The sequence below is a fragment of the Amblyraja radiata genome, unplaced genomic scaffold (genome assembly GCF_010909765.2).
Source record: "Amblyraja radiata isolate CabotCenter1 unplaced genomic scaffold, sAmbRad1.1.pri scaffold_628_ctg1, whole genome shotgun sequence".
Lineage (NCBI taxonomy): Eukaryota > Metazoa > Chordata > Chondrichthyes > Rajiformes > Rajidae > Amblyraja > Amblyraja radiata.
The window spans coordinates 43451-60680 of NW_022630661.1; the positions used below are offsets into that span (position 1 = coordinate 43451).

The 17230-nt window shown below is 52.5% G+C and overlaps 2 protein-coding genes across 2 annotated transcripts in view; both read right to left on the reverse strand.

Annotated features, from left to right (window-relative positions):
• The window catches only part of LOC116970193 (atlastin-2-like), a 38583-nt gene extending 35129 nt beyond the window's left edge, over positions 1-3454 (reverse strand). The window contains exons 1-2 of the mRNA XM_033016895.1: positions 2814-3454; positions 154-240 (exon numbers count right to left, since the gene is read on the reverse strand). The gene's annotated coding sequence lies outside the window, so the exon portion shown is untranslated. The remainder of the gene's footprint in view (positions 1-153; positions 241-2813) is intronic.
• Positions 3455-5878: 2424 nt separating this feature from the next.
• The window catches only part of bbs1 (Bardet-Biedl syndrome 1), a gene marked incomplete at its 5' end in the record, with an annotated part of 28007 nt that continues 16655 nt past the window's right edge, over positions 5879-17230 (reverse strand). Inside the window, 5 exons of the mRNA XM_033016897.1 lie at positions 5879-6746; positions 8443-8529; positions 13926-14060; positions 15172-15305; positions 15872-16030. Of these exons, the coding sequence (XP_032872788.1) occupies positions 6660-6746; positions 8443-8529; positions 13926-14060; positions 15172-15305; positions 15872-16030 (602 nt within the window). The remainder of the gene's footprint in view (positions 6747-8442; positions 8530-13925; positions 14061-15171; positions 15306-15871; positions 16031-17230) is intronic.

The window sequence follows — 17230 nt, forward strand, 5'->3', positions numbered from 1 at the left end:
TCTGTCTCTGTCTCTCTCTCTGCTTAACCTGTGAAGATTTCCATGCCTCCACTAACTCACAGAGAGTGAGTGACTGTGGAGAGAGTGAGGAGGGGGGGGGTTGGTGGTAAATGTGCACCGGTCTGGGCGATGGGACAAGCCGACAATACTCACGTCAGGAACCCGAACCTCTCTCGACTCAGCAGAAGAAACTCTGACGCCTCCGAAGCCTTTGTCGAGTGCAGTTATTTAGGGAATTTGCTGAACGTGAAATTGAAAGCACATTTGAAAAGCAGATCATTAACATGACCCTCCCATCAGACGAAAGGCACAGAACTGTAAATACACACACCTCCAGATTCAGGGACAGTTTCTTCCCAGCTGTTATCAGGCAACTGAACCATCCTACCAACAACCAGAGAGTAGTCCTGAACTACTATCTACCTCTATGGCGACCCTCAGACTATCCTCGATCGGACTTTGCTGGCTTTACCTTGCACGAAACATTATTCCCTTATCGTAGAAACATAGAAAACAGGTGCAGGAGTCAGCCATTTGGCCTTTCGAGCCAGCACTGCCTTTCAATATGATCATGGCTGATCATCCTAAATCACTATTTCTGAAGAAGGGTTTCGGCCCGAAACGTTGCCTATTTCCTTCACTCCATAGCTCCTTTACTGTCTCCGACTACATCCTATCTCTGTTTAAGAAGGAACTGCAGATGCTGGAAAATCCAAGGTAGACAAAAGTGCTGGAGAAACTCAGCGGGTGCGGCAGCATCTATGGAGCGAAGGAAATAGGCAACGTTTCGGGACGAAATCTGTGGAATTCTCTGCCACAGAAGGTAGTTGAGGCCACAGTTCATTGGCTGTGTTTAAGAGGGAGTTAGATGTGGCCCTTGTGGCTAAAGGGATCAGGGGGTATGGAGAGAAGGCAGGGATGGGATACTGAGTTGGATGATCAGCCATGATCATATTGAATGGCGGTGCAGGCTCGAAGGGCCGAATGGCCTACTCCTGCACCTATTGTCTATGTTTCTATGTTTCCTCTCTTTCTTTCTTTCTCACACTCCCTCTCTCTCTCACTCTATTTCTCTCTCTCTCCCCTCTCTCCCCCCCCCCCCCTCTCTTTCTGCTTACCCTGTGATTTTCATATCTCGGCTAACTGACAGAGAGTGAGTGACTGTGGAGAGAGTGGGGGGCTGGTGCTAAGTTTCGACGGGTCAGGGCGATCGAACACGGCAACAACACCGGCGTCAGGAACCTGACTCAGCAGAAGAAACTCTGCCGCTCCCAAAGCTGCTTTTAACTAGAGTGTTTCCTGGAATTTGAGGGAGTTTCCGCGAAATTGAAAAAGCAGGAAAAACTACAGCAGCCAAAATCCTCCCGTCAACAGAAGGCTCAAGGCCCCCGACTGGGGGGGGGGGGGGGGGGGGGGGCAAAGAAGGCACAGTGAGGAATGAGGAGGAGACTCTGTGGTGGATGTTCATCATTAAATGTATTTTGGTGTGTTCTGTTGCTTTTGATTGGTATGTATGTAGGGCAAATCAAATTCCTCGTATGTTGCAAATATATACTCGGCTAATAAAATATGATTATGATTATACCATTAACCTCGAATGACCAATAAAGGCCACTGAAGGCAGATGCCGTTTAATGTGGATAAATGTGAGGTTGTCCACTTTGGTAGCAAAAAACAGGAAGGCGGATTACTATCTAAATGGCGTCAAGTTGGGAAATGGGGAAGTACAACGGGATCTGGGGGTCCTTGTACATCAGTCTAAGCATGCAGGTACAGCAGGCAGTGAAGAAAGCGAATGGCATGTTGGCCTTTATAACAAGAGGAATCGAATATAGGAGCAAAGAGGTCCTTCTGCAGTTGTACAGAGTCCTAGTGAGACCACCCCTGGAGTATTGTGTGTAGTTTTGGTCTCCAAATTTGAGGAAGGACATTCTTGCTATTGAGGGAGCCCAGCGTAGGTTTACAAGGTTAATTCCCGGGATGGCGGGACTGTCATATGCTGAGAGAATGGAGCGGCTGGGCTTGTATACTCCGGAGTTTAGAAGGATGAGAGGTTTAGAAGGTTCAGGAATAGCTACTTCCCCACAGCCATCAGGCTATTAAACCTGGCTCGGACAAAACTCTGAACATTAATCGCCCATTATCTGTTTATTTGCACGTTGACAGTTTATTTATCCTTGTGTGTATATATATATATATATATATATATAAAATGGTATATGGACACACTGATCTGTTTTGTAGTCAATGCCTACTCATTGGGACGACAGATGGCACAATGGGCTAAGTGTTCGGCTGGCAACCGGAAGGTAGCCGGTTCGAATCCCGCTTGGAGTGCATACTGTCGTTGTGTCCTTGGGCAAGACACTTCACCCACCTTTGCCTGTGTGTGAATGTGTGTGAGTGATTGGTGGTGGTCGGAGGGGCCGTAGGCGCAGATTGGCAGCCACGCTTCCGTCAGTCTGCCCCAGGGCAGCTGTGGCTACAGAAGTAGCTTACCACCACCGAGTGTGACCGAGGAGTGAATGAATAATGCGATGTAAAGCGCCTTGAGTATTAGAAAGGCGCTATATAAATCCCATCCATTATTATTATTACTATGTTCTGTTGTGCTGAAGCAAAGCAAGAATTTCATTGTCCTATCAGGGACACATGACAATAAACTCTCTTGAATCGTGAATCTTGACCGGGCGCAGACTCGGCGACCGTTTGCGCTGGACACCTCCGCTCAGCCCGCCTGGGCTTCTGCGATCTCCCGGCTGCCAAACCCTTTAATTCCCCCCCCCCTCCCCTCCTACCATTCACATACTGACCTTTTTCCGAAGTTTCGATGTTCTGCCGTGCTCTCAATGGCGGCGTTCCCTCTCCCAACAGCATGATTCTCCGTGGCCACTCGCTCTCCGGCATCACGGCGCTCCCCCTCCGATCGTCTGGCGCTCCCTCTCTGACAGTGCCGGCGTTCCCGCCACTCCTGTGGTGCGTTGCTCCCTCTGTCCCACGGTATGTGTGTGTGCTCTCTCTCCGGCAGCGCGGCGCTCCTCGAAACTCCCTCAACGTTCCCTCTACACTCTCCCTCTCTCCCAGAGAGAGAGCGAGAGCGAGAGAGGCCTGGCTTGTGTACTTCCACACCGTGTTCCCTGCGGTGAACACTCCCGCTAATCCCCAGCTCACCTCGCCCCCCCCCCCCCCCCCACTTCACACTTGGGTTTCTAGATGTTGTGGGAGTCAAGGAACAAGGGGCTGGTGCAGGAACGTCGTGTCGCGGGTGAAGCCGGCAGGGGCAGGAACGATGGAATCAATGGCTCTTTGTTTCCATTGTTTGCGGGTCAGCCTTGGACAACACAGACCACAGTGTAGTCTGGAACACACTCAGCCGTTGTACGCTTGGACAGACAGCACGATGCCAAGATATTAGACAACAAAAAGCTGGAGTAACTCAGCGGGACAGGCAACATCTCCGGAGAGAAGGAACGGGGGTGACATTTCGGGTCAAGACCCTTCTTCTGAAGTCTCGACCTGCAACGCCACCTATTCCTTTTCTCTAGAGATGCTGCCTGAGTTACTCCAGCTTTTTGTGTCTATCTTTGGTTTAAACCAGCACCTGCAGTTCCTTCCTACACAGTATCTTTTTTCGTGTGGCGTGCACAGCCTAAAGTTGTTCGACAACTTGTTCTATTTGATGCCGCCTGTCCCGCTGAGTTACTCCAGCATCTTGTGTCTATGTTAGATATAGCTCTCAGGGCTAACGGAATCAAGGGATATGGGGAGAAAGCAGGAACAGGGTAGTGATTTAGGATGTACACAAAAAGTGCTGGAGAAACTCAGCGGGTGCAGCAGCATCTATGGAGCAAAGGGAAAAGGCAACGTTTCGGGCCGAAACCCTTCTTCAGATTGGTTCTATTTGATCTTCCGTTTGTGCACGTCGAGTTGATTGCATTTGTCGAAACAGGGCGGACCACGTGAAGGTTGCAATCTTCCACCCCCCTCCCCTACACAGTATGATGTGATTTGACTGATTTTTACAGACTGACCTCGGTACACGTGACTATGATCGAAAGTGGCGCAGCGGTAGAGTTACTGCCTCACAGCACCAGAGACAAGGGTTCGATCCTGACCTTGGGTGCTGGCTGTACGGAGTTTGAGCGTTCTTCCCGTGACTTGATTAGTACGGGGTGTCAGGGGTGATGGGGAGAAAGCAGGAGAATGGGGTTGAGAGGGAAAGATAGATCAGCCATGATTGAATAGCGGACCAGCGATCCCCGCACACTAACACTATCCTGCACACACCAGGGACAATTTTACATCGACACCAAGCCAATTAACCGGCAAACCTGTAGGGAATGCGGGAGGAAGCCGAAGATCTCGGGGAAAACACGAGCGGTCTCGGGGAGAAGGTACAAACTCCGTACAGACAAGCACCCGTGGTCGGGATTGAATCCGGGTCTCTGGCGCTGTAAGGCCGCAACTCTGCCGCTGAGGTACCAGGCCCCCCTCCCACACTCAAAAGACACACAGGTTTGTAGTTTCATTACCTTCTGTCAAGTATAAATCATCCCTAGTGTGTGTGTGTGTAGGATAGTGCTAGTGTACAGGGGGGGGGGGATCACTGGTCAGTGCGGACCTGGTGGGCCGAAGGGCCTGTTTCCACGCTGTATCACTAAACTAAGCCAAGCTAAGCAAGGCCTAAATGTGAGGTTATCCACTTTGGTGGCAAAAACAGGAAAGTAGATTATTATCTGAATGGTGGACGATTAGGAAAGGGGGAGATGCAACGAGACCTGGGTGTCATGGTACACCAGTCATTGAAAGTAGGCATGCAGGTGCAGCAGGCAGTGAAGAAGGTGAATGGTATGTTAGCATTCATAGCAAAAGGATTTGAGTATAGGAGCAGGGAGGTTCTACTGCAGTTGTACAGGGCCTTGGTGAGACCACACCTGGAGTATTGCGTACAGTTTTGGCCTCCTAATCTGAGGAAAGACATTCTTGCCATAGAGGGAGTTACAGAGAAGGTTCACCAGACTGATTCCTGGGATGTCAGGACTTTCATATGAAGAAAGACTGGATAGACTCGGTTTGTACTCGCTAGAATTTAGAAGATTGAGGGGGGATCTTATAGAAACGTACAAAATTCTTAAGGGGTTGGACAGGCTAGATGCAGGAAGATTGTTCCCGATGTTGGGGAAGTCCAGAACAAGGGGTCACAGTTTAAGGATAAAGGGGAAATCTTTTAGGACCGAGATGAGGAAAACTTTTTTCACACAGAGAGTGGTGAATCTGTGGAATTCTCTCCCGCAGAAGGTAGTTGAGGCCACAGTTCATTGGCTATATTTAAGAGGGAGTTAGATGTGGCCCTTGTGGCTAAAGGGATCAGGGGGTATGGAGAGAAGGCAGGGATGGGATACTGAGTTGGATGATCAGCCATGATCATATTGAATGGCGGTGCAGGCTCAAAGGGCCGAATGGCCTCTACTCCTGCATCTATTTTCTATGTTTCTATGTTTCTGCTCACTGACCGATGGGTAGCGGTGGATATTTTTAAGGCAGAGAGAGATACACAAATTCTTGGTTAGACCGGGTGTCAAGGGTTGTGGGGAGAAGGCAGGAGAATGGGATTTAGGAGGAAGAGATCAGCCATGATTGAATGGAGGACTCGACGGGACGAATGGCCTAAATCTACCCCCGATAACGTGCGACACAGCTCCGGCCAAAGTTACCAGGCCCCTTCCTTCAGCTGACAGAGACAACACCCCCCCCCCCCTCCCCACTCCACCCCACCCCACCCCCCCAACTGAAATTACAGCAGGAGCTTGAAGTTGGAAATCCCAGCGTCGAGCTAAAAATGTTATTCTCTCTCCACAGATGCTGCCAGACCAGCCGAGTGTTTGCAACACTTTTTTAATTCTACGTTACATTCAAGATAGTTACGTTCTCTGTACAACAGACTTGCATCCGCTCGGGTGGAGAAGATAGGGAACGGCGCAGTAGAAAGGGGAGACGGACGGGGGGGGGAATCGGCGGGAGAAGTCGGAGGTCCGACCGCCCAGGATCTGTGCGGGGAGAGAACCGCAGATGCTGGTTGACCCCGAAGAGAGAGACAGAATGCTGGGATAACTCAGCGGGGACAGGCAGCGTCTCTGGAGTGAAGGAACGGGCGACTTCTTCTTCAGAAGAAGGGTCTGGACCTGAAACGCCAACAGGTGAGAGGGGAAAAGATTTCACAGGAACCTGAGGGGTAACTTTTTTTAAACAAAGGGTGGTGGGTGTATGGAACGAGCTGCCGGAGGAGGTAGTTGAGGCAGGGTTGACCGCAACATTTAAGCAACGTTTGGACGGGTGCATGGATAGGACAGGTTTGGAGGGAAATTGGCCGGAGTGGGCAAGTTGGGCCGAAGGGCCTGTTTCCACGCTGTGGGACTCTGTGACCTCGACCGTGGCAGCCGAACAGTACACGGCAAGCACCCACCTGGCCGGCAATGAGCCGGGTCGGGGAACGGCAGCAGGCAAGCCGATCGGCGGCGGAGGGTGGGGGGGCGGTGAGATTCTCGACTGCCGGGGGCGGGACAAGGGAGGGCGGGGGAGGTCGGGGGGGAGGGGAGGGGGGGTTAGATCCGTGCACCCCCGGCGCCCCGCTACCTTCTCCACCCCAGGGTGGGGGCCCCTCAGCCCAGCGCCAGCCCCTCGCTCACGGGCATGTTGATGTGGGCGGTGAGCAGAGGGGCCGCGTTCCCCGCACGCAGCACGAACACCTGCGGGACACAAACACCAGCGCGCCGGTTAGACGGACAAACCCCCAACGTGGAACGGCAAAGCGGGCACAGGCCCTTCGGCCCCGCGCACTTGGTGCCAAGAACTACTCCTCCTCGCATTGGTCTTTGGACTTTGGTCTTTGCAGTGAGTCTCCAGAGACCAGGGTTCACGTTCCAGGAGCAGATTTAGGCCATTCAGCCCATCAAAGCTACTCTGCCGTTAATTATAGCCTCAATGGCTGCCTCGCCAACAGTCTGTCTGTCCTTTTCATCTTTTTTTTGTTATTTTTAGTGTGTTTAAATAGTATGTGGGGAGGCGGGTATATCACCACTTTTCTCTTTCTTTCTCTTTTTGTCTTTTTATCTTTCTATTCCTCTCTTCTTTCTTTCATTTATTCACTCTCTGGCTACAGGGGTTCTGTCTCTGCACATCTCACTTTTGCTCTCTCTTGCTTTCCCTCCTTTCTTTGCCTCTAACTGTAGCTAAATGTTAAAATTGAAGGTGTACTGTAACTGTATTATTTCACATGCCGTTGGTTCTATTTTTGTACATTTGCTTCTAATAAATAAAAATTAATAAATGTAAAATAACAAAGTATGTGTTAATGTTGTCTGGTGTGTTTTCTGTCGGGGGGTGGGCGTAGAGTTACGGCACGGAAACAGGCCCTTCGGCCCACAATCCAAAGACGTGCAGCTTTGTTACTTTGGGACGACAGATGGCACAATGGGCTAAGTGTTCGGCTGGCGACTGGAAGGTAGCCGGTTCGAATCCCGCTTGGAGTGCATACTGTCGTTGTGTCCTTGGGCAAGACACTTCACCCACCTTTGCCTGTGTGTGAATGTGTGTGAATGTGTGTGAGTGATTGGTGGTGGTCGGAGGGGCCGTAGGCGCAGATTGGCAGCCACGCTTCCGTCAGTCTGCCCCAGGGCAGCTGTGGCTACAGAAGTAGCTTACCACCACCGAGTGTGACTGAGGAGTGAATGAATAATGCGATGTAAAGCGCCTTGAGTATTAGAAAGGCACTATATAAATCCCATCGATTATTATTATTATTACTTAATTGGCTTGCTGTAAAATGCGAGCTGTCTCAGGCGTGTGTAGGACAGTGTTAGTGAACCTTCTGAATGTTGTCGTCGGCAGGGCAGTACTCTGCATTTCGCCAACTCGGACAATTTTACTTTTTACCACGCCAAAGAACCTACAAACCTGTACGTCTTTGGAGTGTGGGAGGGAACCGAAGACCTCGGGGAAAAGCCCACGCAGATCACGGTGAGAAAACGTACAAACTCCGTGCAGACAGCATATGTAGTCGGGATCGAACCCGGGTCTCTGGCGCTGCATTTTTGCTGTAAGGCAGCAACTCTACCTCTGCGCCACCGTGACTGCGGGGTGATCGCTGGTCGGCGCGGACACGGTGGGCCGAGGGGCCTGATTCCGCGCTGAATCTCTAAACTAAAGCAAACCAAACAAAGGTGGAGCTGGCAAACATTGTAACTTTATCAGCGCTGCAGGGCACTGCTATTTGCGTACCCTGGGTGTGCATGCCAAGAATTTCACTCTGCCTTATCGCATGTGTCAATAAAGTATTCCGCCCCATTTTAACCTTGTCGGTCATTGCCCTCCCCGGACGCTGCCTGACCCGCTGAGTTTCTCCCGGCGCTCCGTGTGCTTTTGCTCAGCTTCCCCCCCTCTCACCTTGATGATGTCTGAAATCCCTTTGTCGCTCAGACACTGCACGAAGGTCTCGATGGGATACATCAGGCCGGGCACCAGCATGGGGACCTGGGGAAGGAGAGTCAGTCAAGGATCAGGACTAGGGTTGCCAACTGTCCCATATTACTGTGCCTTTGCCCGATCTATTAACATAGAAACATAGACAATAGGTGCAGGAGTAGGCCATTCGGCCCTTCGAGCCTGCACCATTCGCCATTCAATATGATCATGGCTGATCATCCAACTCAGTATCCTGTACCTGCCTTATCTCCATACCCCCTGATCCCTTTAGCCACAAGGGCCACATCTAACTCCCTCTTAAATATAGCCAATGAACTGTGGCCTCAACTACCTTCTGTGGCAGAGAATTCCACAGATTCACCACTCTCTGTGTGAAAAATGCTTTCCTCATCTCGGTCCTAAAAGACTTCCCCCTTATCCTTAAACTGTGTGACCCCTTGTTCTGGACTTCCCCAACATCGGGAACAATCTTCCTGCATCTAGCCTGTCCAACCCCTTAAGAATTTTGTAAGTTTTTATAAGATCCCCCCCCTCAATCTTCTTAAAGATTAAAGTTTGGCTTGGTTTACCTTTAACCAGTTTGTTGTTGTCTGCTTTTAAGAAACGGACTTTGACAGAACGAAGACTTCCCACTTATCCTTAAACTAGGACCCCTTGTTCTGGACTAGCCGGGACATCCCGTATATTTGGGCTAAATTGGTTTGTCCCGCACGGGACCGCCCTTGTCCCGTATTTGACCGCTACTACTCGGGTCGGTCGAGGGGAGTGTCGGGGTCGTCCGGCCCCCCGCCTCACCCGTCCCAACGTAGTGCAGCCCGTGGAGTGCAGCAGCAGCATCAGCAGCATCAGCACCTCGCCCGTGGCCCCGTCAGTCCGACCTTCGCTTACCGCCGACACCACCACCACCCCCCTCTTTCTCACGGCCGATCATCGGTTCACGAGTTGGACGGGGGGGCCGGACTTTGCGTGCGGCCCCTCCCCCCGGGGCCAAAACTCCTCAGCTGGCCCGCCGGCTGGGCTTTGCGTGCAGTCCAGCACCCGGGGCCAACTCATTAGCCACGGCCGAGTCGGTCAACGAATTGCCGTCGGGGATTTGTCCCGTATTTTGACCGTTTGTCCCTTATTTGGGAGCGAGAGAGTTGGCGACCATACCTCCCACACTCCAAAGACGTACAGGTTAGTAGGTTAATTGGCTTGGTGTGAAATGTAACATTGCCCCAAGTGTGTGTTGGATAGTGTTAGCGTGCGGGGTGATCGCTGGTCGGTGCGGACTCGGTGGGCCGACGGGCTGGTTTCTGCGCTGTATTCTAAACTAAACTAAAGCTAGCTTATGGAAGAAGGGACCTGACTAGAAACGTCACTCATCCATATTGTCCAGAGATGCTGCCTGACCCGCTGAGTTACTCCAGCACTCTGTGGAACGTCACCTATCCTTGTTCTCCAGAGATGCTGCCTGACCCGCTGAGTTACTCCAGCACTCTGTGAAACGTCACCTATCCACGTTCTCCAGAGATGCTGCCTGAGCCGCTGAGTTACTCCAGTACTTTGTGTCTTTTTTTCTTGCAGTCCAGCATCTGCAGTTCCTTACATCTGTACCCCACGGTGCAATTATTGGATCACTATCAAGTCAGACAATAGACAATAGACAATAGGTGCAGGAGTAGAGGCCATTTGGCCCTTCGAGCCAGCACCGCCATTCAATGTGATCATGGCTGATCATCCCCGTTCCTGCCTTCTCCCCATATCCCCTGACTCCGCTATCTTTAAGAGCCCTATCTAGCTCTCTCTTGAAAGCATCCAGAGAACCGGCCTCCACCGCCCTCTGAGGCAGAGAATTCCACAGACTCACAACTCTCTCTGAGAAAAAGTGTTTCCTTGTCTCCGTTCTAAATGGCCGACCCCTTATTCTTAAACTGTGTGTGTGGCCCCTGGTTCTGGACTCCCCCAACATTGGGAACATGTTTCCTGCCTCTATGGGACGACAGATGGCACAATGGGCTAAGTGTTCGTCTGGCAACCAGAAGGTAGCTGGTTCGAATCCCGCTTGGAGTGCATACTGTCGTTGTGTCCTTGGGCAAGACACTTCACCCATCTTTGCCTGTGTGTGTGAATGTAATTATGTGAAGCACTTTGGGGTCAATGCAAGTTGACTAAAAATGTGCTATATAAATAAAGAAATTTAATTTAATTTAATTTAGTGTGTCCAAGTTGAGTGTGGGATCCTGCTATGCATGTGATGGTGTGCAGCAAGTGTCAGAAGCGAGGCCCAGTCAACCAGTGAGTGGACTATGTGCTTCCTCCAACCTTACATGTGACCAAAACCCACTTCCCCCCCAGTTTCTCAGTTTCACCCTACAAACAGCTAAGTTTCCTTTAGCTTCGCTATTGTTTTTTGCACATCTTTCATTCATTCTTCTTTACCTCTCCACATCACCGTCTATATCTCTCGTTTCACCCGATCCCTAACCAGTCTGAAGAAAGGGTCTCGACCCGAAACGTCACCCATTCCTTCTCCCCAGTCCCGCTGAGAGACTCCAGCTTTTTGTGTCTATCTTCGGTTTTAACCAGCATCTGCAGTTCCTTCCTACGCGCTTACCCCCCCCCCCCCCCCCCCCCCCCCCCCCCGAACCACCACAGACTTCCTGCAGCACTACTAAGGTCTCTGTCCCACGGTGCTCCCCCACCCTCTCTCTGCACGCTCAGCTCAGATGGCTCGGAGATGCAGCGTGCAAACAGACCCTGCAGACGAGGATATGCTTCTCTCTGCCAGGAGACCACAGGTTTCGTGCAGAACTGAAAGGTCCAATAGTCAAATCAAGGTCAAGTTCGTTCAAGTTCGTTATTGCCATGTGTCCCTGTATAGGACAATGAAATTCTTGCCTTGCTTCAGCAAGAATGTTATTGTCCTATACATCTAATATAGTGTATTGTGGCGGCAGTATAATCTAATATAGTGTACAATATTATATGGAGGACAGGTTTGTCTGTTTAATAAAGACATTAAGATGGAAACCTGCGTAATGTGTGCTTCTTTCAAGGCCATAAAGAAGCCAATATTGAAAAAATAGCTGACGCTCCAGAGATAAGCGATAACTTGTTATTAGATGAGCTTGATTAGGACCCAGCTTTTTCTATATTCTGAAAGGCTATAGAATCTTTCAATCATGCCATATTCAGACTTGGTAGGAGTGTTTTACTGATTAGAAAAATGCATAATTGCATTAACTTAGCTTAGTTCTGTGAGTGGAGTCCAAGAAGCACTGAGCAACGTTTGTGCTCTTTGTAGATCTTGCCACTCCCGTCTGAAGAATCGATTAACATAGACAATAGGTGCAGGAGTAGGCCATTCGGCCCTTCGAGCCTGCACCGCCATTCAATGTGATCATGGCTGATCATCCAACTCAGTATCCTGTACCTGCCTTCTCTCCATACCCCCTGATCCCTTTAGCCACAAGGGCCACATCTAACTCCCTCATAAATATAGCCAATGAACTGTGGCCTCAACTACCTTCTGTAGTAGAGAATTCCACAGATTCACCACTCTCTGTGTGAAAAATGTTTTTCTCATCTCGGTCCTAAAAGACTTCCCCCTTATCCTTAAACTGTGACCCCTTGTTCTGGACTTCCCCAACATCGGGAACAATCTTCCTGCATCTAGCCTGTCCAACCCCTTAAGAATTTTGTAAGTTTCTATAAGATCCCCTCTCAATCTCATAAATTCTAGAGAGTATAAACCAAGTCTATCCAGTCTTTCTTCATCTCGGTCCTAAAAGACTTCCCCCTTATCCTTAAACTGTGTGACCCCTTGTTCTGGACTTCCCCAACATCGGGAACAATCTTCCTGCATCTAGCCTGTCCAACCCCTTAAGAATTTTGTAAGTTTTTATAAGATCCCCCCCTCAATCTTCTTAAAGATTAAAGTTTGGCTTGGTTTACCTTTAACCAGTTTGTTGTTGTCTGCTTTTAAGAAACGGACTTTGACAGAACGAAGAGCACCGTTCCTTAGACTTTAGGGATGCAGGTGCGGAAAGCAGGCCCTTCGGCCCCACCGAGTCCGCGCTGACCAGGTTCATTGGCACTATCCAACACACTAGGCACAATTCACAATTTTTACCAAAGCCAATTAATCCTACAAGCTTGCATGTCTTTGTGGAGTGTGGGAGGAAACCGGAGCACCCGGAGAAAACCCACACAGGTCACGGGGAGAAGGTTCAGGACTGACAGCACCCGTAGTCAGGACAGAACCCGGGCCTCTGGCGCTGTGAGGCAGCAGAGCTACCCGCTGTGCCACCGTGCCTTATGCCTCTAAGCTAATTTTCATACCGCTGGGCTCCAGAGAGCTAGGACAGGCCTGGAGAGAGGAGAGAGGGCAGTGGGGGAGGGAAGGGGAGGGTGGAGAGGGGAAGGGGAGGGGAGAGTGGGAGAGGGGAGAGGGGAGAGGGGAGGGGCGGAAGTGGATGGGTGGAGAGGGGAAGGGGAGGGGAGAGGGGGGGGAGGGAGGGGACGAGGGGGGGAAGGGAGAGGGGGGAAGGGGGGGGAGGGGAGGGGGGAGGGGGAGAGGGAGGGGGAGAGGGGAGAGGGCGAGCGGTGGGAGAGAGGGAGGGGGGAAGGGGAGGGGGGGATGGGGGGAGGGGGGAGGAGGGCGGAGGGGCAAGGGGGGAGGGGGGGAGGGGGAAGGGGGGGGGGAGGGGAGGGGGGAGGGGGGGAGGGGCGGGGGAGGGGGGGGGGGGGGGGGGAGGGGGGAAGGGGAGGGGAGGGGGGAAGGGGAGGGGGGGGAGGGGGGTGGGGGGGGAGGGGAGAGGGGAAGGGGAGGGGGAGTGGGGAAGGGGAGGGGGGTGGGAGTGGGGGGGAGGGGGGAGTGGGGAAGGGGGAGGGAGGGTGAGTGGGGGAGGGGAGGGTGGAGTGGGGGAGGGGAGGGTGGAGTGGGGAAGGGGAGGGTGGAGAGGGGAAGGGGAGGGTGGAGAGGGGAAGGGGAGGGTGGAGTGGGGGAGGGGAGGGTGGAGTGGGGGAGGGGAGGGTGGAGTGGGGGAGGGGAGGGTGGAGTGGGGAAGGGGAGGGTGGAGTGGGGGAGGGGAGGGTGGAGTGGGGAGGGGAGGGTGTAATGGGGAGGGGTGGGTGGAGTGGGGGAGGGGAGGGTGTAATGGGGAGGGGAGGGTGGAGTGGGGGAGGGGAGGGTGGAGTGGGGGATGGGGAGGGGAGAGTGCGGGAGGGGAGGGTGGAGTGGGGGAGGGGAGGGGCTGTAATGGGGAGGGGAGGGTGGAGTGGGGGTGGGGAGGGGGAGGGTGTAATGGGGAGGGGAGGGTGGAGTGGGGGACGGGAGGGTGTAATGGGGAGGGGAGGGTGGAGAGGGGGAAGGGAGGGTGTAATGGGGGAGGGGAGGGGGGCGTGGAGGTAGAGGGGATGTATATAGGGACAGGAAGTGGGCTGGTCAGGCCCGCACCCACCTTGAAGAAGCTCCTCCTGATGGAGTAGAGGCTCTGGTCGTAGAGGAAGCTGACGAGAAGGTCGATGACAGGCCGGGCGGCGGACATGTTCTGCACGTTGAGCGTCAGCTTGAAGGAGGGGCCGATGCCCTGCACCTGTGGAGGAGAGAGGGAGGGGGGGGGTTCCCAGCATTAGGGCCCGTTCCCAGAGAGAGGGGGCTCCTCTCTCACTCCAGTTCAGTCTAGTTCAGTCCAGTTTATTGTCACGTGTGCTTACCAGTCAGCGACAAGACAAGACATGATTACAATCGATCCGTTTACATTGAAACGTAGAAAATAGGTGCAGGAGGAGGCCATTCGGCCCTTCGAGCCAGCACCATTCGCCATTCATTGTGATCATGGCTGATCGTCCCCTATCAATAACCCGTGCCTGCCTTCTCCCCATATCCCTTGACTCCACTAGCCCCTAGAGCTCTATCTAACTCTCTCTTAAATCCATCCAGTGACTTGGCCTCCACTGCCCTCTGTGGCAGGGAATTCCACAAATTCACAACTCTATGGGTGAAAACTTTTTTTCCTCACCTCAGTCTTAAATGGCCTCCCCTTTATTCTAAGACTGTGTGTGGCCCCTGGTTCTGGACTCGCCCAACATTGGGAACATTTTTCCTGCATCTAGCTTGTCCAGTCCTTTTATAATTTTATATGTTTCTATAAGTGTACAGGTTAAGGGAATAACGTTTAGTACAAGGTAAAGCCAGCAAAGTCCGATCAAGGATAGTCCGAGGGTCACCAATGAGGTAGATCGTCGTTCAGGACTGTGGTAGGATGATTCAGTCGCCTGATAACAGCCGGGAAGAAACTGTCTCCAATCTGGAGGTGTGTGTGCGTTCGTTTTCACACTTCTGTACCTCTTGCCCGATGGAGGAAGGGAGAAGAGGGAGTGACCGGGGGGTGAGACTGGTCCGCGATGTTGCTGCTGGCCTCGCCGAGGCAGCGTGAGGTGTAGATGGAGTCGATGGAAGGGAGGTTGGTTTGTGTGCAGGAAGGAACTGCGGATGCTGGTTAAAGTCGAAGGCAGGCACAAGATGCTGGAGTAACTCAGCGGGATGGGCAGCGTCTCCGGCAGGAAGGAACGGCTGACGTTCCGGGGGGGCGAGACCCTTTGGTCTGCGTGACGGTGCCCATCCACAACCCGTTGCCATTTCCCCGTGGAAGGTGGAGCGCTGGCGGCAGTGAGATGCCACGTCGGCACGGACCGGGCACTCACCGTGGCGTTCAGCTTCAGCGGCTCGGCAAGGTCGGTGGAGACGGGCGCCATGCTGTTCTCCAGGGCCTTGGCGTAAGCCCGCGCCGCACTGAGGCGCAGTCGGCACAGGTCCATCTGGAAGGTTCGATGCATGGCTGCCGGCAGAAGCGGGGAGGGAGGGGGAGGTGAAGGAAGGAGGGAGATGATTATAGGGCAGTGTGGAGCTTGAAGAGGGTGAAGGATGGCGGGTGGAGGCGGGGAGGGGATGATAATAATAATGGATGGGATTTATATAGCGCCTTTCTAATACTCAAGGCGCTTTACATCGCATTATTCATTCATTCCTCAGTCACACTCGGTGGTGGTAAGCTACTTCTGTAGCCACAGCTGCCCTGGGGCAGACTGACGGAAGCGTGGCTGCCAATCTGCGCCTACGGCCCCTCCGACCACAACCAATCACTCACACACATTCACACACAGGCAAAGGTGGGTGAAGTGTCTTGCCCAAGGACACAACGACAGTATGCACTCCAAGCGGGATTCGAACCGGCTACCTTCCGGTTGCCAGCCGAACACTTAGCCCATTGTGCCATCTGTCGTCCCGATGAGGAGGGGTGGAGGAGGGGAGGGGGTGAGGAGGGGAGTGAGTGAGGAGGGGAGGTGGTGGAGGAGGGGAGCTGGTGGAGGAGGGGAGGGGGTGAGAAGGGGCGGTGGGGCTCACCCACGGCGTTCTCCCGTTCCCGCAGCGTCTGATCCACGTAGAGCTTGGTTTTCTTCGGCACGTTGAGCTTGATGCTCTGAGCCACGGGCGGTCCGGGACTCGTGTCCTTCTCCTCAAAGACCGCCGTCCTCTTCAGGATCTTGACCAACAGACCCCCACCTGGGGGGGAGAAACGAGGAACAAGTTATAGAGTCACAGAGTTACAGAGTGACCTTGCCCACACCGGCCAACATGTCCCATCTACACCAAAGAACCTATAGCGGAGCAAGATAGACCACTCCTGCTAAATGCAATGGGCTGACGTGTAGTACGCAACGGAGCGGAACGTGGACCTTTTTTTCATCCATTTCAGTAACCCGACCCGACCCGACCCGACTCGCAGTGTAATCAACGTTGCGGGGGAACAGCTTGTGTTAATAAATTAAAATTCTGAAGATGAGAAGATTTTTTACCAAATAACTTATATATTTACGAGGATGTTTCCGTAACCGGCTTCCGTCTCCGCACTAGTATCTTTGCTCCGCTACGATGGGATCTTTGGTGCCGAGACGGAAGCCGGTTACGGAAATGGAGCCGAAAATGACCCATGAATCTGCCCATGACCGTACTACGCCTATTTCCGTCGCGTTGCTTGCTATAGGATCTTTGATCGACACTGGTCCCGCCTGCCCGCGTTTGGCCCATATCCCTCCAAACCTGTCCTATCCATGTGCCTGTCTAACCGTTTCTTAAACGTTGGGATAGTCCCAGCCTCAACTACCTCCTCTGGCAGCTCGTTCCATACACCCACCACCCTCTGTGTGGAAAAAGTTACCCCTCAGAATCCTATTAAATCGTTTCCCCTTCATCTTGAACCTGTGTCTTCGATTCCCCTACTCTGGGCAAGAGTCTCTGTGCATCTATCTACCTGATCTATTCCTCTCATGATTTTGTACACCTCTATAAGATCACCCCTCATCCTCCTGTGCTCTAAGGAATAGAGACCCAGCCCGCTCAACCTCTCCCTGTAGCTCAGGCCTGCTGGTCTCCTCGTAAATCTTTTCTGAACCCTTTCAAGCTTGACAACATCTTTCCTATAACATGGTGCCAAGAACTGAACACAATATTCTAAATGCGGTCTCACCAACGTCTTATACAACTGCAGCGTGACCTCCCAACTTCTGAACTCTTGCGTAGGAAGGAACTGCAGATGCTGGTTCAAACCGAATATACAGACACAAAAAGCTGGAGTAACTCAGAGGGTCATGCAGCATCTCTGGAGAAAAAGGAATGGGTAATGTTTCGGGTCGAGACCCTTCCTCCCCTGACTGAACTTATAGAAACATAGAAAATAGGTGCAGGAGGAGGCCATTCTGCCCT